The 27,184-nt window shown below is 39.7% G+C and overlaps 1 protein-coding gene across 3 annotated transcripts in view; it reads left to right on the top strand.

Moving 5' to 3' along the window:
• Window positions 1-27,184, top strand: part of GLRA2 (glycine receptor alpha 2) — a 171,983-nt gene that overhangs the window by 56,837 nt on the left and 87,962 nt on the right. For all 3 annotated transcript variants that reach the window (XM_081792421.1, XM_081792420.1, XM_081792422.1), the window contains 3 exons: window positions 12,930-13,012; window positions 15,898-16,035; window positions 17,641-17,855. In XM_081792421.1, coding sequence (XP_081648547.1) covers window positions 12,930-13,012; window positions 15,898-16,035; window positions 17,641-17,855 — 436 coding nt within the window. The remainder of the gene's footprint in view (window positions 1-12,929; window positions 13,013-15,897; window positions 16,036-17,640; window positions 17,856-27,184) is intronic.

The following is a 27,184-nucleotide window of genomic DNA, read 5'->3' as shown; positions in this document are numbered from 1 at the left end:
GTATTCAGCTTTTTTGTTTGTTTCTTAGAGGAAATGGTCCTTATCGTTCTTAAGGAAGCTACCATCTTCCAACTGTTATTTTTGCTTTTATATTTATTGCATGCCTCCAGAATTGGTATATCTGAGGCAAAGTTGGTAAGGAAATATTGTTTGCCTTCAGCGTCTTCTTATTTGACTGACCAGGTACCTATGGGCTTTATGCTACCCTCCAGAGACTCCTCCAAACCATAAATAATTATGGGATTGCTCCTCCACAACAGTACCCCTTATCACCAAGATATCTGTTCCCCTCATCGTCAAATGTTATCTGACCTGAAACTCATTCTTTTATGGCACTGGAGGTGATTTGCTTGTTAGTCAAATGTTATCTGACCTGAAACTCATTCTTTTATGGCACTGGAGGTGATTTGCTTGTTAATCTCTCTTGATTTGATTCATAATTCTAGGTGTGAATGATTCAGTGTTCCACCTTCCCAGTAGTACTTGAGTTGTAATAGAGAACTCTTGGTGATTGACATGCCTCTCCCTCTGATGATAAAGGCACCACTGAGAGTAGGTGGAGTGTAGATTTCTAGACAGACATCCAACGGTGTTCTGCAAATAATCCTATCTAATGACCAACTCTACCCACACATATAAAAGGCCAACTTTTCTCACATAACCTCCTATCCTTGACTCAGCCTGCAGCTTGATGCAAGAACTTCAGAAGATTCTAACTTTAGTTACAGGATGATTTTTATGGCATAGGAAAAAAGAAAATTCTCTATTTAGATGTCAGAGCTGGAAATAAAATGCAGTGAACTAAGACCTGCCTAAATGTTACCAATGGATACTTTTATTATCTTACTCTCAATTTTGATGAGGCACATAAGCCCATATTTCCTGTTAGAAGACAGCTATGAAAGCTGTGATTTCTTTGTGCATATGTGGACCGTGTTTATCTTTATATCCTATAATCCAGGCAAAATTACATTCTCATTTTCCAATTCTGTGCCCAAATCCTCATTACTTTTGTGACTTGACTTAATGCAGTAATTAATGACTGTAACATAAGCGCCCACATCAGAATTAAGCAGCAAGTTTTTAGAGAAGTGCTGGTAAATGCCATGGAAACCACAAGGATTCCATTCTTCCTAGAGGCAAGCTAGGTTGGGAGGTTGGGAAGCAGTGGCATACACAAACACTGGTTGATTCATCAGGAGCTAAGCAATAAAAAGAAGGTATTTCTGGAGAGTGGCTCTCGAAAAAGGCAACATTGAGGGTAGAAGTATTAGAGTCTAGAAAGTGTGTTCTGTATATGACAGACTCTCTTAAAGTGCTGGAAAGCTCTGTCAAGCTCCTGACTGGGTTCAGAAATACACATATACTTAAGGGCATAATATTGGTTCAAACGCAACAGAGTAAGGATTCTACCCTTGTTTGAAGGAAAAGAGGGGGTTGTGCAATGAAATACAAGGCAACCAGTAGATCTTCCTCCTCTTGGAGGTAACTTTCCACTTCATTAACATTCATCAGAGTTTGCTCTGAAGGTGATGGTGCAAAGAACAGAATACTGAGAAGGTAGCTCAGGGCATCAGGAACTCCACACTTCTTTGCATCATTTACTGTATCCTCCAGGCTCATGGAACTGCCTCTCTAACCCCATCAGTCATTCGGAGTCTTAGTTTCCTTGTCCATAACATGAGATTGAACTAGAAAAGATTAGATAAAATCTGAGGCTCCTTGGAGCTCTAGCATACATCTATAACTCAAAATGATCTCCTTCCCAAACCACAAAATTCCTTCAGGATGAAGAAAAAAGAGTGAGTCCTTTGTGTCCCTTGGGGCTTGGGAGTAAGCAAAAGAGGATTCTGAAGTTTAAGGTGCCTCTCTCAAACTACTTTTGGATCTTTGAATCTTTCTCTCACAAACTGAATATTCAACTCCTGAGAAGAGGAACCTGATTTTGGAGTGAGGCAGGGAAGAATGGACTACGTGTAGTTTAAGAGGCAGCCTTATATGCGGTATGTAGTTTACACAATGACAAATACTCAATACCAAACTCCCTATTGAGAAATTTCACGATTGCAAATTAGATCATTTATACCCTCTGATTCACTCAGCAGGAGTATCCATGAGATATTATTTTAGAATGTATTCAAGAATTATGGGTTTATATACTTTTAGACAATTATACAAAGATGGTAGGCTGGGACAATTATTAACTAGATATGTAGGCTAAAGGAAATTACCCGGTATATTTGAGCCAGTGGAGTTGAAGGGTAGATCTGCTATTACTCATTACCTGAATTATCTTGTGGCAGGAAGCCAAAGGAAATTCAGAGGTCCTAGTGAGTCTGTTCAACTTATGTTGACGTGGGCTCCTGCCTGGTCCATAGTGCTGTCTTTGAAAGCCTCCCTGGATGGCATTAATCCCAAAATAAATACATATAATATCACCAGGGCTCCTATGAGACATATGAATTACTCGAGCACATTCTCAAAGCACATAATCCAAAGGAAAGGCAGGCCATTTTAAAATGGGAAAAAAATTATACATCCTCAAAGTTCAGTAGTCTCTCCAACAAGTCTATCCTTGCTTGTGGCATTTAAAATTACAAACTAATGTCCGTACTGAAGAAGATACAACATTTATCACTGGACAGTCATTGAAAGACAGTTAAGGATGTATTGAATTATAAAGTTCTACACATGACATACACTCGGAGCAAGGCCATCCCATATCTGATTGATCATTTCTTCCAAAGGACAGTAAAACAAATGCTTTATTTGATGTTTCATTTTAGTAGGGATTACACACAGAATGCTATGGGGGTGGGGAAGACATCAGTTCTGAGATTTAGGAAGACTTGGATTCAAACTCAATCTTACTAGGTGACCAGGAGAAGTCATTTAACCTTTCTTTGATCTGCAATTTTTCTCAGTTCCAGATTCATACTAAATGTGCAATGGATATCATAATAACCCCAAGTTGGCTATGGGATAAAGGGGAAGAATAGGGGGGAGACAGCTCTCCCCATTCTCCCTAACCCACACCCATGGACATTTCCTTATTCAGTGCCCATTAACACTCAGGCTCCACTCACCTTCCATACTTAGTTTCAAGCAGATGGATCCCCTCCCTGCCTTGGGTTTCCTCCTGTTGGGAGACCTTTAGCTCATGACAGAAGGGATAGTTGCATTTTCTTTCAGATAAGGCTCAGGTCTCCTCTTTATCTGCCAGTTAAAAGCAAATTGAGGAACTGTGCTGGATTTCAAAGTGTTACCTGGTCAACGATGGAGCATCCTACCATCTGACCAGGGCTCCGTTCTCTCTCCAACCTTTCCCACCAGAAACAGCAGCCAGTACCCTCTACCACTGATCACAATAGAACTCTTAATGAAGTAAAATACCAACAAAGTAGCACAATTTTTCTCTCAGATGTTAGCAGATACAAAGCAACTTTGGTTATCTTCAAACCATATCTGCAGTTCACAAGCATTTGTTCTCTTTTGCCAAAAGTAAAATAATCCCAAACAAAATGTTAAGAAAATTACTATACAGTACTTTTAGATATATAGTAACCATGGACATGTCAGTTCTCGTTATTCTCATGTGCAGACCTAATAACATTTTGTCTTCATGAATATTTGGGTATATAAATAAATTCTAGATATGAAATGGTTTTGAAATTTAACACGTAACTAAAATGTGAACAGTATTAGTTGAGTCTTCGATACTTTGAGTTCTTCTTTCCGGTGGTGTCCAATTTAGCCTTCTCCTATTCAACACCTTCAAAACATTTTTGTTCAGGAAATATCAAAGCATTTGGAAAAGTTTTAGCCACAGATTTATCAGCTGCTCTCCAAGTTGAATCCAATCCATATTTGGACTTAATTAACATGGGCTAACCATATGTGTGCACATTTTCTGAAAGGACCAGGCACAGATGGGAACAGATATTGTATTTCTGTCCTTCTCAGCTAGTATTGCTCAATGCATATGGGTATTTTCTGATGCCTTTATAATGTTTGGTAAACATGGACCTTCCTAGTCAGCCACTGGCATTTTCGTTAGGGGAAAGGAGAACTGCTGATGAACCAGCAGTGATGCAATTTATCTCCTCCAAACCCCAAGGTCAACGGGGAAAAACAGGTCCTCTTCTTCTTTTTTTTTTTTTTTTTGAAATTGACTAAGAGGATAGAGTCTAATTGTACTGCTTAGAACCAATATGGGGTTTACGTTCTGCCCTAACAATATTGAAAAATGATTGATCTCTGGTGCCCTAGCCACACTATTCTGAGCCGTGTTTTCCATCCAGTTTCATCCTTCCATTTAATAGTCTCAGTATCAAAGTCTGCTCTAGGGGATATCGGTAGGGAATGTAAGAATCCATCAGCTAAAATATGTAAAAGAGGAAATGACTAACGGTCCTTAAAACATCATTCTTTCACCAGGATTGCATCTTAATAGTCATGGGAGCCTCTCACTAAATGTCTATTATATGTAACAGCTAAGAGAAGGTAGCAGCTAAGAGCAAGGATATGCATTGGGAACCTTCTTGAACTCCTAATAATTTACACACCACGAATTTGCAATCCTTACTTATGTGGAAGGCCTTCCTCCATACAGCCACACCTGTGCTTGCCCACAGATTAGGTGAATAATAGCTCAGGGCTGGAGTGAGCAGGACCCTCGCCTACGCTTTTTATGATGAATGAGTTCAAAGCAGCCATTTAATTACAAAGCTTTCAAAAGATGAGTTTAAAAATTTCATTCCTTGCCTGCCTTGCCAAAGTTGGACCAATTATTTTTGTTCTCCATAGATCAAGATCCTTTTGTGGGTACCACGGGTTTTGATTCAGGAGCATCAAATGATTACTACAAATCCTACTTCTCTTATACACCCAAAGGGCCCGCTCAGGATCTAGGTCTGTAAGGGTATGTCATCTGTTCTAACCAATCAGTGTGAGCACTTATCTAGGCCCCGAGGGAGTAATTAAAAGACTTCTGCTTAATTCAGTTCAGGTATGTCTCACTGACATAGTCTGGAAAGATTCTTTAAATGGATGTTTGGAAACAATTTTAAAAAGTTGAAGAATAAATGCAAACTCTTGGGATATATTCCATTAAAAGAATATATATATAGAAATAACAAATTGATAATATTAAACTAAAAATCTCCTTCAAGAGAGAAACTGTTATTTCAAGTGTCTGATATGCACAGTGCCCAATAAACACTTGTCAAAAACTGCTGAATGGATGTGCTAGATTACAACCCAGGTGGAATTCTGTAACACTAATTCCTTCTCCCTATGGACCTGGTGCTTGTCCTCCTCTGTGCTGTCCTCCTTCCTGACAAGTACCATGAGCTTCTCAAAATTTATAGCAGAGGTTCATCCAATGCATGTTACAGCCACCTCCCCAACTTCCTTTGAAATTTCTCAGTGGCTCATTTTCTAGTCCAGAGACTAGGGACAGTGGTGCCCCGACACACTGCCACTGCCCTGACTACCTTTGCATGTTCATGTGTTTTAATAGGCATGGATTTGGTTTCCTCTCTGCTGCACATGGAAACTGTCCTCATACCCTGCTTGGCATCTATCCCAGTTTCCTGGACACACCCACCATATTCTTGGTTGCCAGAGGACTAAGCTTGGTTTCACTGTCTTGGCTTGACCAGCATGCCTCTCTATTGTGACTGAGGATCACAATTCACACCTCTTGTCTCACAGCCCCTGGTACAGTCACACAGAACCCTACTTGAGCCTAATTGTCCTGCCCTGGTATCAAGTAGAAAGTAGTATTTCCCAAAAAGAGTGTTAGCATTACTGAAAAATTGAAGACCCCTTTCTCAATCCCCTTTCCTATTTCCCTTTCAAAAATTTTCTCCTTTTAATCTATCATGGTGACAGTAATTAGAGTCATCCGTTGGGACATACTAAAGTGGTGCTTCTTAAAATTTGCTCCAGGACACCAGCATCAGTATTATGTGGGGTGCTTATCAAGAGGGCCAGAGAACTTGCATTCATATGCCCTTCAGATGACACTTAATGCCCACCAGGGTTTAAAACCCACAATGATAAAGGTTTCTTGGTCAGACAACCAGCCTGGCAGTGTCTTTAAATCCACTAACTCCCTAACTCTTCCCTTCCCTCTCTCCATCTGTGGGTTGTATTAATGATGCACTTTTAACTTGACTTCTAACTTGCCCCCAGGCTAATTTCACTTAAGGTCTAGGTGGCTGAAGATGACACACTTGTTTGATACTTGATGTATCCTATCAAATCTCCCTGGCATTAGAATGTCACATGGTTCAGATATTTCAAAGTACAACTCAGAGGAGAGATTCAACAAACCTACATTATATCGTAAGGCTGTTCTTATGTTCTTGGGGGAAAGAGTGGATTGTGTTCTAGGATGTTGGATGACAAAGTCCAATGGGGGGAGTAAATATCTCACCTATATACCTGGATTGCCAGAAAGTTCCTATTTTAAGTAGCATTATTACTTGCATTGAAAGTTTTCACTATATTCAAGAGTGTAGGGGCACCTGAGTGGCTCAGTAGGTTAGGTGTCCAACTCTTGATCTCAGCTCAGGTCTTGATCTCAGGGTCATGAGTTCAAGCCCCACAGTTGGTCCGAGCTGGGTGTGAAGCCTATTTAAAAACAAAAAAGGGTGCAAATTGGCCTATAAGAGGAAATCCTGTAAGTTGGTCACCTTCACTTACAGTTTAGAATCATAACAATTTTGAGCAGGATAGGGCTGTGGGTAGGTGGAGAATGAGGCCAGAAACTTAGTCAAGGTCAGATCGCTCTTTATGGGTAAACTACGTCTACCACCCAGGTCTCTTCTACACTGTGAGGCTTCTACTCTGTGAGGCTACCACGGGAGGCTAGAGGAGTTCTTAAAAGAACAAGTCATGAGAAGTCTGGATTTCTGAAGAAAAATGGAAGAGGTATTCCTGCTTTCCTTAGAAAGCAACTAAAGTGTCTATAATCCACTCTCCTGACTTCACAGACAAAAGAGGATGAGAAATTAGTAAGAATTTTTCCTGAGGAGAAAATGTAGTAGAGTGGAAAATAATAAATGGATCTGACACCAGTTAAAGTTTGGTTCAAATCTAACTTGGGTCACTTAAATAAAGGTTTTGTGACTTTGGGAAAATGGCTTAATCTCTAAGCTTCACTCTGGCTGGCTCAAAAACAGAGAGAATGCTGTCTGCCTTGCGTGAGAGTATTCCATGACTGTAAACCAATAAGAGTGCTTGGCCTGCAGCAGGCGCTCAGAGAATTATGATTGTTAAGAGCATCACTGTCCTCACTAGATTTCTTTAAATGTTGTTTACTTACTTTGAGAGAGAGTGAGAGAAAGAGAGCATGAGTGAGCAGGGTAGAGGCAGAGAGAGAGGGAGACAGAATTCCAAGTAGGCTCCATGCTGCCAGCACAAAGCCCAAAGCGGGCTCGAACACATGAACTTTGAGATCATACCCTGAGCTGAAATCAGGAGTTGGACTCTCAACCAACTGATCCACCCAGGCACCCTGTCATCACTAAATTTTTATTTTTCCTTATTAAGTATTTTAATGCAAAAAAAAAACCCCACCGCAGGTCTTACCCCTCTGCTGGGTTTTGTGGTGTGCTACATAGAGGGTGCTCAACGTAGTCCCTAACAGAGGAATGACAGCAATATACCAGAGACTCCCTTGCTTATCCTGAAAAACACAAAGCATCCCCTTGTCCATCCTCTCCAAGAAAGACATATGACTGTAACCATTAGAATCAACTCTACCAAAATAGTACATTGGTAATCTTTGCTTCAGGTAAGCGGATCACTCATTAAAATTTGTATTTCTACCTGAAAACTCGTTTCCTCTTCAAATGGCTTTTTTTCCCCCTGAAGAATCTCTCCCTAGGAATGAACTCCCAAGTCTGACACCGAGTTTCTTATGAATCAGTAGTTGCTTCATGAATCAAGGAGCTTTCCAATGGAAAGTTAAGTGATTAATTTGCATCTGTCTAGCAATGTGAGAAAAGTCTGCCGTGGACCCAGCTATCTGTCCAAGGCTCAAGGACAGGTGGCCTGAGCTTCCTAATTTTCCCTCAGCTTGATTTGCCTTATTTCTACTGAGAACCTGCTAGCAACTTACAGAAGGGGCAAGCAAGCTTTGCCAGCTTCCTCTATCTTTTAATTTGGCAATACTCTCTGGGCTCTGATGACTGGGTTCCTCTCTTCTAAATCCGTAGTCCTTTCCCATTTCCACAGAAAAGCCTGGATTTCTCCCATAGGACTTTAGGATGCCAACTCATCCATTTGGTCAACAAATATTTATTGAATGTCTGCCCCATGCCAGGCATCATTTTACATGGTAAATAACACAGTCCCAGGCTCTGTGGATCATGCACTGTAATACGGGAGAAATACATGGAAAGCTAGCTGAAACACTTTACAAGTTCTGCACCTGTTAGTCATTTAAACTTTGAGTAAGGTGTAAACCCAAGAGCTAGTCTTATGGGCAAAGTGAACTAAACAGGAGAGGGAAGGGAAATGAGGTTTTTGGGAGACTCACTTCCTGTGTTTCATTTTATTTATTTTTTTGCCTTTAAAATGAAAATGTTTGCTCAGCCTTCTTACACTCAGGAAAGTAACCGGGCCCCTGCTAAAGGAACTTTACTCTCTACCTTGTGCAAACAGGAGCATGGGTGCCCTGAAAGCATGTATGTCAACCACAGTGACAGTGGGGGAATGTGTGATAATGCTTCAGGAAATGAGTTCTTCAACAAAAATCAAATGGAAGATGGGTGGCCTCAGCTCAGTGCCTTCAGGTGCAACGGCCTTAATATTTCACATCATGGAGAAGAGGCGAGCATATCTGATATGCTGTAGGCAGTGTCTGCCAGCAAAAAGTCTGAGTTTCAATTAAAATATTTAATTCTGTAAGACCCACCAAAAATAGATGGAGAGCCAGAGTAAAGAAGATAAAAATTGTTCACGTTTCAGGATAATGTTGTATGTGTCAGTCTTATTTGGTGCCATTTCTACAATTCAGTAGAGATGAACAGAATAATATCAAGCTCATCCCCCCTCCCACAAAGCTCACATTTTTAAAAATAAAAAATAGCTTAAAAATAAATGTAGTGGTAGTTCCTTTTGAAGGTTCTTGACAGGGAAGAGAACACAAGGGAATGTTCTGGGGTGATGGATATATGCTAAATCTGGATCTGGGTGCTTTTTAAAGAGGTGGATAGAGATGTAAAAAGTCATCATGCTGTAACTTAGGATTTGTATGTTTCCACTGTGTTTAACGTATACTTCAATGAAAAAGAAAAAAATAAGTAAAGGGCAAGTCTGAATTTTAGGCTTGCAGATGTGTGGTAAATGAGACATCATAAATTATGGGCTCTGTGACCCATGAAGGGATTGATTACGTCTTTACAAAGGCTTCCCATTTGCTCAGCTAATGACACGATTTAGCAAACTATTAGCCGTTAACTTTTCTCCTTGTATTGGTGCCCATTGGGTTCCAATACAAAACCTATCTGGAAAGGAAATTAGAAAAACAAATGAGGAAGAAGAAGAATACCCGCTGAGTCCTCAGCTGAGGCAAAGCTCACAGATAGTTTCAGGCTTGTTGGGAATTTCTTAGTGGGGTTCTCCACAGTTTTGACCCTAAGAATTCTGGGTCCCTGTAGGATTGTGAGATCTTCCGCAAAGGCAAAAATCATCGTGTGTGAGGCCACTTCTCCCTAAATGTAAAAAGTTCACTTCACAATAAAAACATTTTCAGCAAGCCTATGATTAAAAATATTATATAATTTCACCCATATGTGGAATTGAAGAAGCAAAACAGATGAACATAGGGGAAGGGAGGGAAAAATAAGATAAAAATAGAGAGGGAGGCAAACCATAAGACTCTTGTTTTTACTGTTTATTTTTGAGAGAGAGAGAGAGAGAAAGCAAGGGAGGGGCAGACAGAGAGGAAGACACAGAATCTTAAGCAGGCTCCAGGTTCCCAGCTGTCAGCACAGAGCCCGATGCGGGGCTCAAACTTGTGAACCACGTGATGTGTATTTATTTTTGAGAGAGAGAGAGAGTGCACGTGTGTGCACACATGCACAAGGAAGGGAGGGGCAGAGAGAGAAGGAGACAAGAGAATCAGAACCAGGCTCCAGGCTCTGTGCTGTCAGCAGGAGCCCAATGTGGGGCTCAAACCCACCAACCAGGAGATCATGACCTGAGCTGAAGTCGGACTAAAGACTGAGCCACCCAGGCTCTTAAATACAGGGAACAAACTGAGAGTTGCTGGAGGGGAGAAGGGTGGGGTGATGGGCTAAATTGGTGATGGGCATTAAGGAGGGAGCTTGCTGGGATGAGCACTGGGTGTTATGTGTAAGTGATGAATCACTAAATTCCACTCCTGAAACCATTATTACACTACATGTTACCTAACTTGGATTTAAATAAAATTTGTAGGGGCGTCTGGGTGGCTCAGTCGGTTAGGCGTCCGACTTTGGCTCATGTCATGATCTCACAGTTGGTGGGTTCAAGCCCCACATGGGGCTCTATACTGACAGTTTGGAACCTGGAGCCTGCTTCAGATTCTGTGTCTCCCTCTCTCTCTGTCCCTCCCCCACTAGCACTCTGTCTCTCAAAACTAAATCGAAATGGTAAAAAATTTAAAAAAATAAAATAATAAAAAAAGCATTTTTATGTATTAAAATAAATAAACTTAAAAAAAGAATATTAAAATTGAGTTGTTTCCAATAGCAGATGAAATACAGTTGAATTGCATGCTGCATATTTTGTAAAGCTGTATTCATTTCCACTATTATTATTTTTTAATTTCTCAAAAGTAAACTTTTCAAAATCGTGACGAAATTTCCAAAGTTTCTGGTTTTGATTCACTTAAATTATGCACATGCCCCCTCATTATTTCTGTATGATGAACCTATTTTTGTTTGACAAAAATATTCCAGTTTAAAAAGTAGGAGAAAATAAATAGATTCTCATCGTGTTAGTAACAAAACCTGTATCTGTAGATCCTGTTGAGGTCTTTTCCCCCTTAATAAAGGGTCAGATTTTAAACAGTTTTTGATTACTAGAAATTTTCATTTTGATTCTTTTACTCTGCCCTTAAACAGTTTACATCATTAATCTCAATAATATTGTGTTTTCCAAAAATAAAGTCTTCATGACATGAAAAAATCTAAATATCTGTATTTACATTTATATCTATATCTCTAAATGAACTCCATGATTGACAAAACTTATTTTTCTTGTATAAAATGTTATTTTTAAGTCCTTTGTTTACAACTCAAAACAATTCTTTTTTCCCTTAGAAACACAGTTTTTGTGTTCTCAGAATAGCCCACAGAAGCTAGGTAATTTGTTTAGCAATGAAGGTGAAATACTGTATGTTTATGGCAAAAGTTTAATAAGAATACAACAAATCAAGGGATCACTGGATAAAACAGAATTTTATAATTTTGCCTTCCTGCTATTGTTTGAAAACAGGCATGTTTAATTATACTTGTCAACACAGATAATGCAGAATAAAGAGTAAAAACAAAATATGAATCATCCCACCAAACACAAATACTTTTTAAGACAGCGTCGTGTTTCTTCCCCAAATTGAAAATATTTTTACATAATTGGGATTACAATACACTCCATGGTGTCTTGCTTTTCCCAATCATTGTAGCATTTTAACAATTTTGAAGACTGTCAGCACTTAATCTCACTTCGAATCCCAGACATTTTCTTGCTTTAACATAAGCATGCCATTACTTTTTGCTCTGTGTTGGCTTGCATGGAATGGACAAAATGAAGCAGAGAAAGGAAAGAGAAGAGAACCAGAAAAGGAGAGCAAGCATGAGCATGACAGTTGAGGAGAGTTCAGGTAATAGGGCACGCATCAGAGGGTTCTATGCATATAAAAGATATTTGGGAGAAAATGAACAGAACTTGGAGCACTGAAGTTTAGAATAACAGGCACACTAATATTAGAGCTAAATGGGAATAAGCATCATTTTACCCTACCCCATCGATTGATAAGGAGATGAATGTTTCAGTTTAAGGTCTTGCTTAGGGGACAGAGATAGTTTGAGGCAATACTGGGAAGGGAACCCAGATCTGCTGATTCTCAATCTTAATCTCCTTCCTTACACTTCTGAGGTACCGAAAAATTGAAGAGCTACAGGTGTGCACCATCTCCTTGAGGACTAAACAAGGAAATGGTGGAAAAGAGAGAGCAGCTCAATCAACACCTTGATACAAGGCATGGTCAGAGCTGGCCAGAGCTCTGAAAAGTTAAGGGAAGAGGAAAGGAGAGGCAGAGTAGCCTTTCTTGGGTGCAGAGAGGTGAAGACCACCATCCTTAAATGGTTTTTTCAGCTCAAGCATTATTGGCTCCAGATTTGTCAAAATTTTAGAATAAGTACGACAATATATTGTTAACCTATCCAAGGGCATTAGCAAAAGAAGAGGTAAGCATGTGCCTGTTTGATGGAAGGAGAGCCAATGCTTATCACAACCAATTATGTTTATCACATCATTGATTGTCCTTGGAGCAAAGTCCACGTGTCCAAAGTATAACTCTAAAATAGTATGAACTTTATGTCTATTGGACATCAGTGTGACCAAGAGCCCATTGTTCTCATTACATTATTTCTCAGGTACTCTTATTGATTCTAGAATACACTTGAGATCACTGAGGTGGGAAGATGGGAAATAGAGAGTAAGGGGTTATGATGAAATTCCACAATATTCTCAAAATTTACCAATGACTACTTGTTCGTTTGAAAAACAGAAAGCATTGCTCTGAGAGCTTAGATTTCATTCTTTAGATCAGTGTCACTTTGCTTAATGCCAAATGTATTTTTGGTTTGTTCCTCAAGAATCAGACCTCACTGATCTAAAACTTGTTTTTAATTTTTTTCTTTGCTAAGACTCACCTTGACCCTATCCTGTCCCATGGACTTGAAGAATTTTCCAATGGATGTCCAGACGTGTACAATGCAGCTGGAGAGTTGTAAGTCCCTACTGTTGAAATGACTGCCTGCTTGTTTTAACCAATGACCTGGTTCTTTTAATGTGTCATTAAGAAGAAAGGACCCATGAGACTCATTCTCTACCCATTACCAACTCCCAAGGCCCTAATGGAAGGAGAAGCAAGTGTGTGTGCAAGTCTCATACACGGACATTCTTTCAAAATAAAAGGCCAAATAACTCACCCTTCCTCAAAAAACAAACCTGATTTAGTAACTTTTATTTGAAATAAAAATGTGTCCTGGGAAAATTAAGATTATTAGTCATTCATTCTCTAAAATGAATCACTCTCTAATCAGAAAATTGTTTCTTTCTATCTTATGCTCATGAAGACCATCACCCCAAAGGACCTGTGGCAGGAAGGGATACCTGATTTGAGGGCAAGATACAGGGACCTTCACCAGAGGAGGGTAGAAGAACGGGGGGCTAGAGATGATATGGAAGAAATGGCATTTCCCTTAGATGGGCAGTGGATTCACAAAGGCATGGGGAAGGAAACAGAGAAATGCTATCTACTTTGTCCCCTTTATGCCCTACCCTGATGTCACTGAAATTTTTGACATGTGCCATAAGTCGCTGATGCCTCCAAGGTAATAAGATCTTTAGGCAAGAGACATGAAATGTTTTTATGGCTTGCTCTGTCACTTTCTCTGTTTGTAAAATGCAGAGAATAACAAGTGCTACTGACCTACAGGGATGTTAGGAGATTTAATGAGGCAAGGGCAAGGAAATACTTTTAACTTCTTGGTGTAGACAAATGATAAAGATAAAAAGACGTGTCAACTATTATTAAAAAAAGAGGCAGTCACAGGGTTTCCTCCTGATCACTTCAAATCACTGTAGATTTCCCTTGAAATTCCCTACAGAAATAAACAAAATAATGAAATGTCTTTGTTTTAAGAAGTTAGCGGGGATAAAATGAGAATTTTTGATTTACAGTAGGCTTTATGTATTTATTTTTTTCCCTATTGTCCCTTCTCCTGAGAAGAAAGTTGAGAAAAACATTTTCTTATATAATGGTTCCTTTCTTGTGTCTTCTCTACTGGTCCAAACTCTCCCCTGCCTCACCCCAACACTTATTTTCTCTGTAAAACAGCAACCATAGCTGTCATCTGAGGCTCCTCCAAGATTTAAAAAGCTCCAATTAGTAAATATGTTTGGTTCTTGCAGGCCCTGGAAGTAACGAAATCAAAGAAGCAGCGGTGTGTTTACCTCTGACTTTGAATGTATAGGGTGGGAATTATTCCTCACTTTTTTGCCCTCATGTTACTTCCTCCCTCCTTCCCCCTCTCTTTGACTCCTCTTTCTGTCCCAGTGTGGGACTTCAGGATGGCTGACAACAATTATTATTGTGGTGGCCAGTATGAAGCTTGCCAGATAAAGATGTGGGGCTACAAGGATACAGGGCTATAAGCTTCTTGCAGTTGTTGGAGACACCCAAGAAGCACTCTTACAGGGTAGCAGTGCAAGAGACAGGGTTGGCCATTCTCTTAATGGAACATCAATGCTTGCACAGGGTTCTCTTTGTAATTCCTTGACGTCCATGCTTTCCTTTTTGGCTTTGAATAGAAAAGGTGGTCCAAAGAAAGAGGAAAGTAGATTCCAGTTAACTTTGCCATTGATTTCTGGGTGGCTTTGGTGAGTCACTATCTTGCAGTCAACAAGAATAAGAATCTATAAACTTAATAAATATGCTGAAGCTATTGGCCAGCCAAGACCTCACATAATATCTCTTGTGCTACTCACTCTCATTTTAGAATTCAAGTATCACAAACAAAGTGGGAAGGGAGAGAAATGATACCTGAAGGTATAGCAGCCTTCATTTCTGAGGTGTGAAAAGGTCCAGGAGCACTTAACAGATAGTGACCTAGTTAGCAGGAGCTTAGAAACTAAGAGCTAACTTTGGTTTAATAAACTGATAACAATCTTACTGTGGCTGGTTCAAAAGTCACATAACAATAGGACCTTACATAGTGGAGAATCTGTTTTACTTCCTATGAATCATTGTGATGAGTGGGCCCATTTAGCAAGATACTAGCACACATGGATATTCTTGATTTGCGTTATTCTACAGCATTCCCCACTTGGTAAAATAACATAAGATTGAACATAAAGACTTTAAGATACGCTTTCTGAAAATAAAGCTAATATACCCTAGAAGAGGGGCCACACTTGCAATGGGAGTGTTTTAGGCAGCCCTGTAATGAATTCATTCTCATCTAAAAAAAAAAAAAAAGAAGAAGAAGAATGCTTTTCATTTAAAATACTAAGCCTGGTGCCAAGAATCGGATTGTCTTACTGGGTTGTCAGCTCTTTCAAGTAAAGACAATCTTCAAAGGATTTTTATGTTTATTTACTGGTTTGTTCTTCAGAAAGATTTAGTAAATAAAGAGGGTAGAAGAAAATGGACTTCATAGATTCCATCCTCCCATTACACAGAAAAAAATCATCCAGAAATAGTTTGCTCTCTTCAATATCTTTGGGTCCAATGACATGTAGTTGTCATGATTATAGCTCTTTTATTAAAAATGCTCTTGGGGTGCCTGGGTGGCTCAGTCAGTTGAATGTCCAACTGTGGCTCAGGTAATGATCTCACAGTTCATGATTTCAAGCCCCACATTGGGCTCGATGCTGTCCGTACAGAGCCTGCTTCAGATCCTCTGTCCCCATCTCTCTTTCTGCCCCTCCCCTGCTCATGTGCTCTCTCTCTCAAAAATGAATAAACATTTATCTTTTAAAAAATGCTCTTGAATTGACTGAGCATGTGTCTGCTTTAGATGGCTTCCTTGCTTGTTTCTTTACATAGCTAGACTTTCGAGCTTTCTTGAAAGATGCATTCAGTTTTTCACTATGATTTGTTTACTCCAGTTGGGTACACGATGAATGACCTGATATTTGAGTGGTTAAGCGATGGTCCAGTTCAAGTTGCTGAAGGACTGACCCTGCCTCAGTTTATTTTGAAAGAAGAGAAGGAACTTGGCTACTGCACAAAGCACTACAACACTGGTAAGTTTCCTTTCAGCTGCTAAACCCAAGCGGACTCTATCTGTAGCATGGAAGATCCATCATATCACCTTAATTGCTAGCTCTTTAGCAAGAAAGTGGAGGTACAAGGCACAGACCTGGGCTTGGCTCAAAACCCCCTCTAGAGATAGATGCTTATACCCTCTGGAATAAGTCAGTGGGAAAAATAGGTAAGTCCTCCAAAATGGAGACAGAAGGAAACAGATTTGGGAATCTTTTGCTGTTCTCTTACTGACCATTTGCTGTCAAATGAATCTGAGGAAATGTGTACAAGACCTTGTGTGTAGTGCAAGAAAAGCATAAATTCTGGCCCATCCCTGGCATCCACTCTTGACATTGGATCCTCAAGTCAGTTTGTACTCTTTGACTTAGTGGGAGAGGACTAACCACCTAGGTCTCTGTAAACTCAGGAATACGGTTGCTGTGCTCTCCAGTCCTGGATAGGAATAGGAATTTGGATGAAAATCAGCTGGCAGGAATTCAGCTGGCTCTAAGGTCATGCACTGTCAGTAGTGTTGATAGACACACAGGGCCAGGGGAGAATGGGAGATCATGCCTGCCCAGTAAAGCTGATGGCTTTTCCTATGGATGTCCCAGTCTTTGGTTCTACACAGGCTGATCATGGAGAGACAAGCTAGACAGGATGGTTTGTTCAGTGACGGCCCCAGGTCTCTTGCTGAATAGAATGTTCGTGAACACTTATTCCTGTAGTCAATGGTGCTTCTAATGAAGTGACCAAAATCTGATTCCAAAGTGTTTTTCCTGACCAAGAGGAATCCAACCCTATCTCCTGTAATTTGTGTGGACTAAGCCAAATTACCTTCCGAGGTTCTGACTCCAAACCAATTAAAGAAGAAGAAAAGTGGCGAGGGGCAGGAGCTTCTGTCTCTTAATAGTATGTCCAAAGTTTTAAAACCTTTGTATGCACCCTTTTTTATAAGTAATATACCACTGTAAACAGATTGTAGGAATATTCTAAATGTCCTCAAGCAATTACCCAGAAAGCTAGGAAACTGTTACAATGAGTAGATTATATGCACGGCATATACAAATGTACGTTTTTCTCTTACTATGGCTAGCACAAAGACAGATACACAGTTATCCAAATACTTTGAGAGCTCCGTGTGAACTTTACCATTTTCAACTGTTACATATTATATGCTATACATTTTATGCCACACATATATACTGTAGGTTATATGCTATATATTTTATGCCATGCATATATACTGCAGGTTATATATTATATATTATAACTTCACAAAACGTGAGTATTTCTTCTGGTCAGTTTCTGAAAGTCTTGCAAATTCTGAAACTCTAAATAATCAAGCTGTAACAAGCACAGAGTTAGAAAGTTAAATATGCCACATGGTCTGGGTCCAATGACTCTTTAGATCACTCATTCTCCCCACTGTTACTTCATTACTGGTTGATTTGAAAAAGAGTTGAATTGGTTATGCACGGTGGGCATTTTATGCAATCTTCTAAATCTACCTGTAATACTCTTAAAAAGAAAGCAACAGTGGGAGGCTGGAATGGGAAAGATAAATTCAAATTGGATTTTAAATAATTATTTCCTGCTTCCAGGAAAGTTTACCTGCATCGAGGTTAAATTTCACCTGGAACGCCAGATGGGGTATTATTTGATCCAGATGTACATCCCCAGTCTGTTGATAGTCATTTTGTCCTGGGTCTCCTTTTGGATAAACATGGATGCAGCCCCTGCTAGGGTCGCACTGGGCATCACCACCGTCTTGACGATGACCACCCAGAGTTCAGGTTCCAGGGCATCTCTGCCAAAGGTAAGAGATCTCCTCACTTGACAAGTGACCAGGGGTGGGAGGGCAGGTGTCAAAGGTCTTGTGGGCTGGCAGATTTTGTGAGGACAGAAATGTTTGCCATCCTGTGGTATTATGGGAGGTGTAACACAATAAGAGAACGGAGAGCTGAGTTTGAGAGAATTAGAGCTCTGAGGACCTAGGGGAAATTCCTATTCAGATCAGTTAGGGGAGATGGGGAATAAGGGTTGACAGAGAAGAGGAATGAGTGGAGGAAGAAACATGGCTCAGGAATTATGTCTAAGAAGCCTTTGAGTGATTGTGACCTCATGCTGTTCATGAGCCATGAAGCTTGCAGGAATCAGCAAGACTGAGGCAACTTATGCTGTATTGTCCAGTATTTACTGGTGAGGCTATGGTGATTCATATGCTCAGTGAAGTCACGTACAGTAATAAACGTTTGAATGAAGCTCCTGGAAATTTACATAGAAATGCCATACTAATGAGTATATATGAGAAATAAATGTAAATATTAGAGTGCAGCAGATCAGATACGTGAATCTATACAGCCATTATGGATTGTTACCTGAAGTGCCACAAAATGTCTATGTAACAATCTATAATGGCTGTATAATTTATTTTTATATAAGGGCAGGCCCTCTATATTTGTAAATATTCCTTAAGCAAGTGAGGATAAATATCCTGTTTGTGAAACGTCCCAGCACCCCAGAAGTGTGCCTATGTGGGTTTCCTTTTCACTGACTACATTGAGCCGCGGTCTTCAATTTTCTAGGAGTGTGAGTTCAATTTAGTATTCACTGTACACTGTCTTATACTGGTTGAGCCGTCTCTCCAAAACCTAGTTCCAGAAAATAATTGAGATATAATCGCCTGTCTTTGCTGACTTGAGCTTAAGTTCAGCTGTGCTGCATTTGACATGAGATATGTTAGATCATGTTCCGCATTATCTCCTGCGTTGGAAGACAAGATAGCATGTGCAAGAGGTGGGGCTGTAACGGAGATGGACTGAATACTGGGGAAACGGTCATAGCAACTTTCCAAGTTCTATGCCTCCAAAGACAAATATAGGATTTGCATGCTAATGGAGAGAGGGATAGATCTCTCTCTAGTACTGTTTAATTGTCTAGAATGACAAATAGTACAAAATACTTGTGTTGTATTTCTATTGAAATACAGATATCAGAAACACTAACAGCTTCTTTTGCAGCTATGTAATCGCAAATCAATTTTACCTAACAAAAATTCTAATCCACTGCGTGCCCCATCCCAAACAGGTTCATTTGCTTGTTCCTTGTTAGCTGTTAGTTATAGCCATCACTGCATAACATGCCATTGAACCCCAGGATGCACACAACATGTAGTTTAGAATTTAATAGATAGCTAAAGTACTGGTGACAAATTGTAAGCAGATAATGTCAAAATGTAAGACATTTATTGCCTCCAAATTATCACTGCTGTGAAAAAGAACTAGTCCTTTATTTCCAGAATGGGAGCATGAATTTTTATAAATTTGTTACTCATTCTTATTAGCTATTATGATTCTACATCAATGGTCAAAACTATTGCTAAGCAAATGGCCACTGATTAGTGATCTTTGTATGTAGAGGCAATTAGGAACTCAGATAAACCAGAAGATGGTATAATCCAAAATCATTTTCTACACGGCTCTGAACTTGTAGCGGTTCTCCCTTTGCCATAAGCAGGTTCATCTTCCTACGCGTATTTTTCTTAGGCTATTATTAAACATGGTTGGATCACAACTGACTGTGGCGAGATGTGACTCATATAGATGACAGACAGTGAGAAAGGAAAATGGGATAAAAAGTAAGTTCTGGAAAATAAAGAATTGACCATATACTTATTTATACACACACACACACACACACACACACACACTCATTTTGATTTATAAACACTGCAGTCCCCAAGCAGATGTCCCACTATGTTGACTGCTGACTGTACATTGCCTAAAGCAATGCCCTTTACACACTAGGCATAAACCTTGCACTTTAAAAGACATGCTTATTATAAAAAAACATAGAAAATATCATCCAGTAAATAACTGTTGTTAAGACTTTGGCATATTTCCCTTTAGCCTTTTTTCTACAGACATTTGTAGACAAACCCACACTCATGCACACACCGAAAACTGGATCAAACTTTTAAGACAGTTATATATCATCTGCTATTTCCATAGCATTAAAAATCTATCATGAACTTAATTTGCCATGACTTAATAGTCTATCTGGCATATTCATCATACTTATTTTACTATCTTGGATATTGAGGATTTTATTGCTGGCTTTTCTAAGTGTGATCATGATAAATATATTTGTTTATGAAGGCTTGTGTCTATGTTCTTGAAGACATGGGCATACATTTTTAAATTTTATTTTGCAATGGAAAAAAGAAGAAGAAATTGAAGATGATTAGAGCAAAGGAGGTACAATCTGTAGGAAGATGCCCAATATCTTCTATTCAGGCAAAAACTTTGTCTTGTTCATCATGTTAACTTCAGCACCTAGAACAGTGTTAGGGTTCTTACAATAGTGACTTACAATAGATGAACGATAAATCCTCATTGAGTAGATAAAGAAATTACTGAACAGCCATGTTCCCCCATATACAACCATGCAGAAGACAGACTAAAAACAGAACCTATGAGTAAATTTTTTGTTTACAGAAAATATTAGAGTCCTAATATATGGAACAATCTCCTAAAATATGACATACACTATAGAGGAATGACTATGTCTTCCTTTCCAGAAGTTCTCAAGTAGACTTTGGGAAGAATAATATCCACAAATACATATTTTGAAATACAGACAGGCCTCCTGGATCTAAATCTTAAAGCCTTCATTTCACTCGACCTGTCTAAGCCTGTTTCCTCATTTCTAAAGTGAGAATAACCTTATCTACCCCTTTCAAAAACTGAACTAGGATGAGATGAGGCATTATTTATAGAAATTGTTTAGCCCAGTTTTTGTACATGGTAGGCACTCAAATCATTCTGCTCATCGTTATTGCTCCCAGTCCATAATATAATAGAAAAGACTGCTCCATGGGATGGGAGGATATATTAGAAGACTCATAAAGGGCCTTATGAGTAGAAGATACTATGTTCTTTGGATGGCCCATTATTTGGTTATAATCATGCTGCCAATGAGATGAGCCGAAGTTTGTTATATGTGTGTGTGTGTGTGTATACACCCATGGATGTGTTTTTCATAGGTAGGCAATTTATTAAATGGGTTAAGCTCTAGAGGGTCTGAATAAGCAATGGCTTTGTTTTTCTACAATCACTGCCATTAAACATCCTCAGTTGGTTCTGTTTTCCCTGTCCCTGGAGGACTTCAGAAAGATCCCATAGATTCTCGGTAATTACACGCCATGCCATTAGACCCAGAATGAACAAACATGTGTTTTACAATTTAATAGACAGCTGAAGTATTGGTGATAAATACTTGAGCACAGTCCATTATCCGATTTTTAAACAATCAGCTAGTTTGAATAAAACTTCAGTCTCACAACCAATTCAATGCTCTTTCCCTCCCTTGTACCCAGCCCAGGCCTCACCTTTGGCTTGAAGATGTGCAGCGAGGTGGGAATGTTGCTTGCTTCTCCACTGTTGAGGGCTGAGGGAAAGAATGGATGGAAGAAAGTTATACGTGATTGACACTATTTGGTTCTAACTCTTGCCTTCTCTAGTGGCAAGCCTCCAAATGCTGGCTTTCTTGTCAGGTGAACTTGAGTTCCTTGGTAATTCCAGGGGCACTTGCACACTACACCATTCCTAGATGAATAATGCAATTTCTGACTGGTGTCATAATCTCCTCTTATCTATCACCTCCTAGCAGCTTATCCCATAAAACATCTTACTCTCAGGGTTTCCTTACTCACAAAGATAGCCCTCCTGGTTGACATGTTTTCAAGATGGTTCACATCTATCTTCCACGCCATGTATTTGGCCCACCAAGAACGTGTGTTTGTTGCCTTGCTAAATAGTGGAAATGTAATTTAACTATTGACCATTCCACTTCCACCCCACCATTTTGGGGATTCCAGCCCACTGCCTTCAGAATTTATCCAGGTAAGAAACAAGTAGTGATGCTCCTGTTTGCATACAAACCCCAAACTACTGAGGACACATGACAGGTTCTCCTAATGACACTTTTACTCTCTGATCCAGGAGCAACCTGTTGGAATTTCATCAGCTCAGCAGATACAAGACATGTGCAGGAGATGCCTGTCTCTTCCCTTGCAGGGGTGGGGGTGAGCCACATTCTCCCCATTTTTAGGAGAATAGAGAAAATGCCACAGCCCTGTCAATACCCATGAATTCCAATACTTCAATTAATTCTTTTCAAATGTGTAGTCTTCTGTAATAATCCAGGATGTTGGGTGCAATGGTCTCTAGATAGCATTTGCTTTGTTCTAGCAAGTCCTGTATCCTTCATGCACATGTGTAGTCTCCCTTCAGAATAAGGATTTAGTCGAAATTCTGAGACAATATCTCATTCCTATACTGTCACACTTATATATAAACATACTTAATTTTAGAGCTTTATACCTATGAGGGCAAGGACTTCATTGATGTTGTCCTCGTTAACATACCTAACACTTAGCACAACGTCTCGCTCAGTAAAGTAGTAGTAGGCGCTCAGTAAAGAGTGGGTTAGTGAATGAATAAACATTATTAATAAGACTTATGGTCAAGTGGTATTCCAGCTGTTATTTAATTGGTGATTCATCGTCCATTCATTTATTCAACTGACATTTATTGAATGTTTTCAATGTGCCACCCATTGTGCTAGGAGCTAGGTAAATCAAAGATAAATAAAACATAGGCCCTGCCCCAGGGGGTTGTCATCTAGTATGCCAGAGACAGAAACTTGAAATGGTGATTATTAAACGATGTGGAATATAAGGACATCCAGGGGGATGCCAAACCTATTAAATGAAGGAGGGAGAAGTAGAGGGGGAGGGAAGGGTTGGAGGAGGAGAGCCAGAGAAGGAGGGAGAGAAGGAGTAGTGTTGGGAAAATGGCCTGAAGGAGGGAGCCTGAGCTGAATCTATGTAGCATATTAAATAGGTAAAGTAGGAGGTAGTAAAGGTTATTCCAGGCAATGAGGACTTCCTACTCATAATATTTGGGCTACACTCATAACATAAGCTTTTCTAGAAGACGCTCTGGGCAGGTTTCCAACATGTTTCACAAATTTTAAACACATTTCAAGTAAGAAACTTGTGTTTATTGATTCCAAGTTAATTTCCTGCTTTCCTGCCAACCAAAGCTTTTTGTGGTTTTTGTTTTGTTTGGTCTGGTTTTGTTTGGTTTGATTTGGTTTTCAAAAGTTCAGTCTCTTCCCTAAATACAGGAAAATGAAATACCAGCATGATATCTGTTTCATAGGTACCTTCCCATTTGAAGCTGTAAAATTGTTGTTTTTTAAAAATATACATCTCTGCCAACCTCCAAGAAGCTGTTCTGCTGGTAATGTTCTATTTGGAGCACAAAACCCCTAATGGTAGACTAAAGGCTGGGTGTATTGTTGTCTTTCCAGCCCACGGGAAAATATCAGGATAAAGTGAATAGAAGCCTGTGGGACATCAGGCAGGCTTCGAGCGTGGCCAAACAGGGTTAAACAATTATTTTCCTTTACTCTGTGTTTTCTATTATTTCTGAATGATTTGCTGCCACTCCTAAGTGTGTCTTGAGTCCCCATTTGTAGCTGCAGCCCAGAGACTGTAGAGGGGAGAGCTAGCATTGGTAGGGGTCAGTTGGGATGATGCAGTGTGCAGGTGACTCTGACAGATCGATAACCATCTCCTTTAAAGCAGGGATCCAGAGGTATTATCTTTGGCCATCATCAACTGAGATGCCCTATTTCCTATATAAGCAAATTTCCCCCTTACTTTTTGGCCATCTGGTCAACTAAGACCAGCTGGACCATTTCAAGCAGCTGCCAAACCCGGGACAGCTTGGAATTTAAAACAAAAGAGGCTTACTATGTTTGGTCTTGCTTTATTTCCCATGAGAATGTTTCTAGCTAGAGGCTTCAGTAAGAGAAACTATGAAAGCAGTAAGGCTGATACCTACAGAAGTTTTGAAATAAGAATTTATCTGAATGTCTGTTTTAACTCTAAAAATCAAAGATGATTGCTCCTTGAATCGAGTACATCCACAGCTAATTGGAATGAATTTGCTAGGTCAGATTGGTATTTCTGGAAGACGGTGGGAATAATTTTGTCTTGTAAAATCCGGATTTTATTTACTTTTTGGATAAAAGGTTGAAAAGTAAGAAAGCCAAGCTTTGGCAAATTGATCTGCAGGCCTGCTTGCTTTAGCCAGATGTCTGCATGTATGGGAGACTTTATAAACTTTCCCTGTTGATATTCCCCAAGCCACAGCAAACTGAAGAGTTGTTGATGTAGTGAGTGTGTGATAAAAATATGCAGAGAGATGACGTATGTGAATTCTCTTGGGACAGAGCTGCAGCACCACTGGCACTCTAGTTCCAGAATGTTGTTGGCAGCCTTTATGGGGAAGCTGATGGTGGGAGAAGCTACCCAGGCTGTGCTTCTGCTCAAGTCCTGGTGAGACTCATAAATCTTTTTGGGATAGCATCTTGAGGTTCAGGATTATAGTTTTTTTAATTTTAATTCCAGCATAGTTAACATACAGTCTTATATTAGTTTCAAGTGTGCACTATAGTGATTCAACACTATAGTGATTCAACCATTGTTCATCACAGGTGCACTCCTTAATCCCCAATCACCTACTTCACCCAGCCCCCAACCCACCTCCCCTCTGGGACCCATCAGGTTGTTCTCTATAGTTAAGAGTCTGTTTCTTGCTTTGTCTCTTTCTTTCCTTTGCTCACTTGTTTTGTGTATTAAATTCCACATGAGTGAAATCATATGGTATTTGTCTTTCTCTGACTGACTTATTTTGCTTAGCATTATACTGTCTAGCTCTATCCAAGTTCTCTCAAATGGCAAGATTTCCTTCTTTTTATGGCTGAATAATATTCCATTGTGTATATATACCACAACCTCTTTATCCATTCATCTACCGATGGACACCTGGGCTTCTTCCATATCTTGACTATTGTAAATAATGCTGCAATAAACGTAGGGGTAAATGTATCCCTTTGAATTACTGTTTTTGTATTTTTCGGGTAAATACCCAGTAGCATGATTACTGGATCATAGGGTAGTTCTATTTTTAACTTTTTTGAGATCTCTCAAAAAGTTAAATACAGGATTATTTTGAACTCTCTCTTTCCATTTCACTAAAATGGGTAACTATCTGGGTCATATAGCCTAAATGTCTTTGGTTCTTAGAAATGCCACACAGTGAGGTAAAAATGAACTATTATGGAATATGTACTACAAAAAGAAAGAGAACTTTTAAGAAGACTGATGTATCCATAAAATAGATTACAACTCAGTAAAGTAAAGCAATGAGGTATAGTTTTTACAAAAATGGCTGTAATGATTCTCCTCTCTCTATCCATATGCTTTGGGTAGTAGCTCCTTCCCACATTAGCTGTCAACTTGACTATGTGACTTGCCTTGGCCTATGGGACAATGGCAAATGTGACACAAGCAGAGACTTTAAAAGTGTTTGCATATTGTAGCTAGCTTTCTCTTGCTACTCTTGGGATCCTATAAATACTACCAAGGGAACAAAGCCGGGCTACCCTATTGAATGACGAGAGACACATGGCCTGGTTATCTCAATTATCAAGATGACAGCCAGCTGACCACCACTTCCTTGCTCACTGGTCTAGGTACACTGGCCTCCTGCAGCTTCTTGAACATGCCAGGGACATGCTGTCATCTTTGGATCTTTGCAATGACTCTTCTCTGGGCTTGGAACGCTCTGACCCCAGATATTTACCTGATACGCTTTTCCAAGTCTTTATTCAAATCCTGCCTTCTCAATGAAGCCTGTTCTGGCCTTTATCATCTCACCCATGCCCTCATCAATACCTTGACCCAACTCTTCAGTTTGTTTTTTGTTTTCTCACCATACTTTTATTACCTTATAGCAACACTCTTACCTATATCAAACTCGATTATGAATTAAACTTATTGTACATTGCCTGTTTCCCTTCGCTGGGCTATGAACTCCCTGAAGGCAAAGATCTTTATCTGGCTTGCTCCCTAAAACAGCACCTAGCCTATAGTATATGCTCAGTAAATGTTTGTTGATTGAATGAATGAACGAATATATACCTCTCTAGTCTAGTCGTTGTGAAAGATCCATCAAAACTTTCTCTAGGATATAGAACAAATAAAAGGAGCCCACATAGCCAGGGGCCCATCTTTCCTTAACTGGCTGGCTGTTCATTACCACAGAGAATCCTGGCTGCCTACATTATGTTACTGTCACATAATTACATTATTATAAAGTTTCACTTCTGTGATTGTACCAAATAGCATTATGTTCCTTTTTCTTTGATAGCTATTTCGTATAGAGAAATCTAACCAAAGAAATAATAATAAAACAGCAATGATTTAGATGACGAGAGAGCACCCAGACAGGCGATTTTTATCTAAGTTTTGCTTCCTCAGCACTGTCACAACTAATTTGGAAGTTTCTCGGCATGCCGATGAGAGTGTCCATCTCCCCTTCTTGCTCCTTCAGTTTGTTCGGATGCAAGCATATTCTCTGAATTCTCATGGAGGCATCTAGGGCTCCGTTCTTCTGCCATAGGAGCCCAGTCAGCAGGAAATACTCCCCTTTCCTTACCTAATGAAAACCAAGTGGATCTGTGTTTTTCTCTGATTTTAATGTCATCAAAGACTATTTGCGCATTGAAACCTAAGGACTGCTGTGGACTGCGTCGAGGACTTGAGAGGCCATGAGCTCCAATCTGAAGCAAACTGCATATGCCTAACGCAAATCATGTTCCATCCCTGCCCCCCAAAAAAGGGCAACTGCAGTTGCTTTCCAAAAACGACTATGCCTTAATGAAGTCAGAATATCAAAATATTTTCCAAACTACACATGAATTGATCTTCTAAAATCTTAAACGTTAGTGTTGTTAGAAGAAAGGGCCTCAGCAGTCCTATTAGGGATATGAAAACTGAGGACTATGAAGGTGAATTCACTTCTCATTTTTTAAGATCTGCTTGAAGGGGATGCCACTTCTTACACGAAGCCCTCATGGGTCTCCATAAAATGTTAATGGCCTGTTTTCCTTGCCTCTATGGAACTTTGTGCTTTATAGCAATCACTGCATTTTGGGCTAGTGGCTTAGTGACCAGGGCCCGTGTGTACTTGCCCTAAGTTCTTGTAAACCCCTAGTATTGTTCAACTC

This window comes from Panthera onca, chromosome X (genome assembly GCF_046562875.1).
Source record: "Panthera onca isolate mPanOnc1 chromosome X, mPanOnc1 haplotype 2, whole genome shotgun sequence".
Lineage (NCBI taxonomy): Eukaryota > Metazoa > Chordata > Mammalia > Carnivora > Felidae > Panthera > Panthera onca.
The sequence above is the reverse complement of the archived record's forward strand: the minus strand, read 5'-3'. Positions and strand labels throughout refer to the sequence as shown.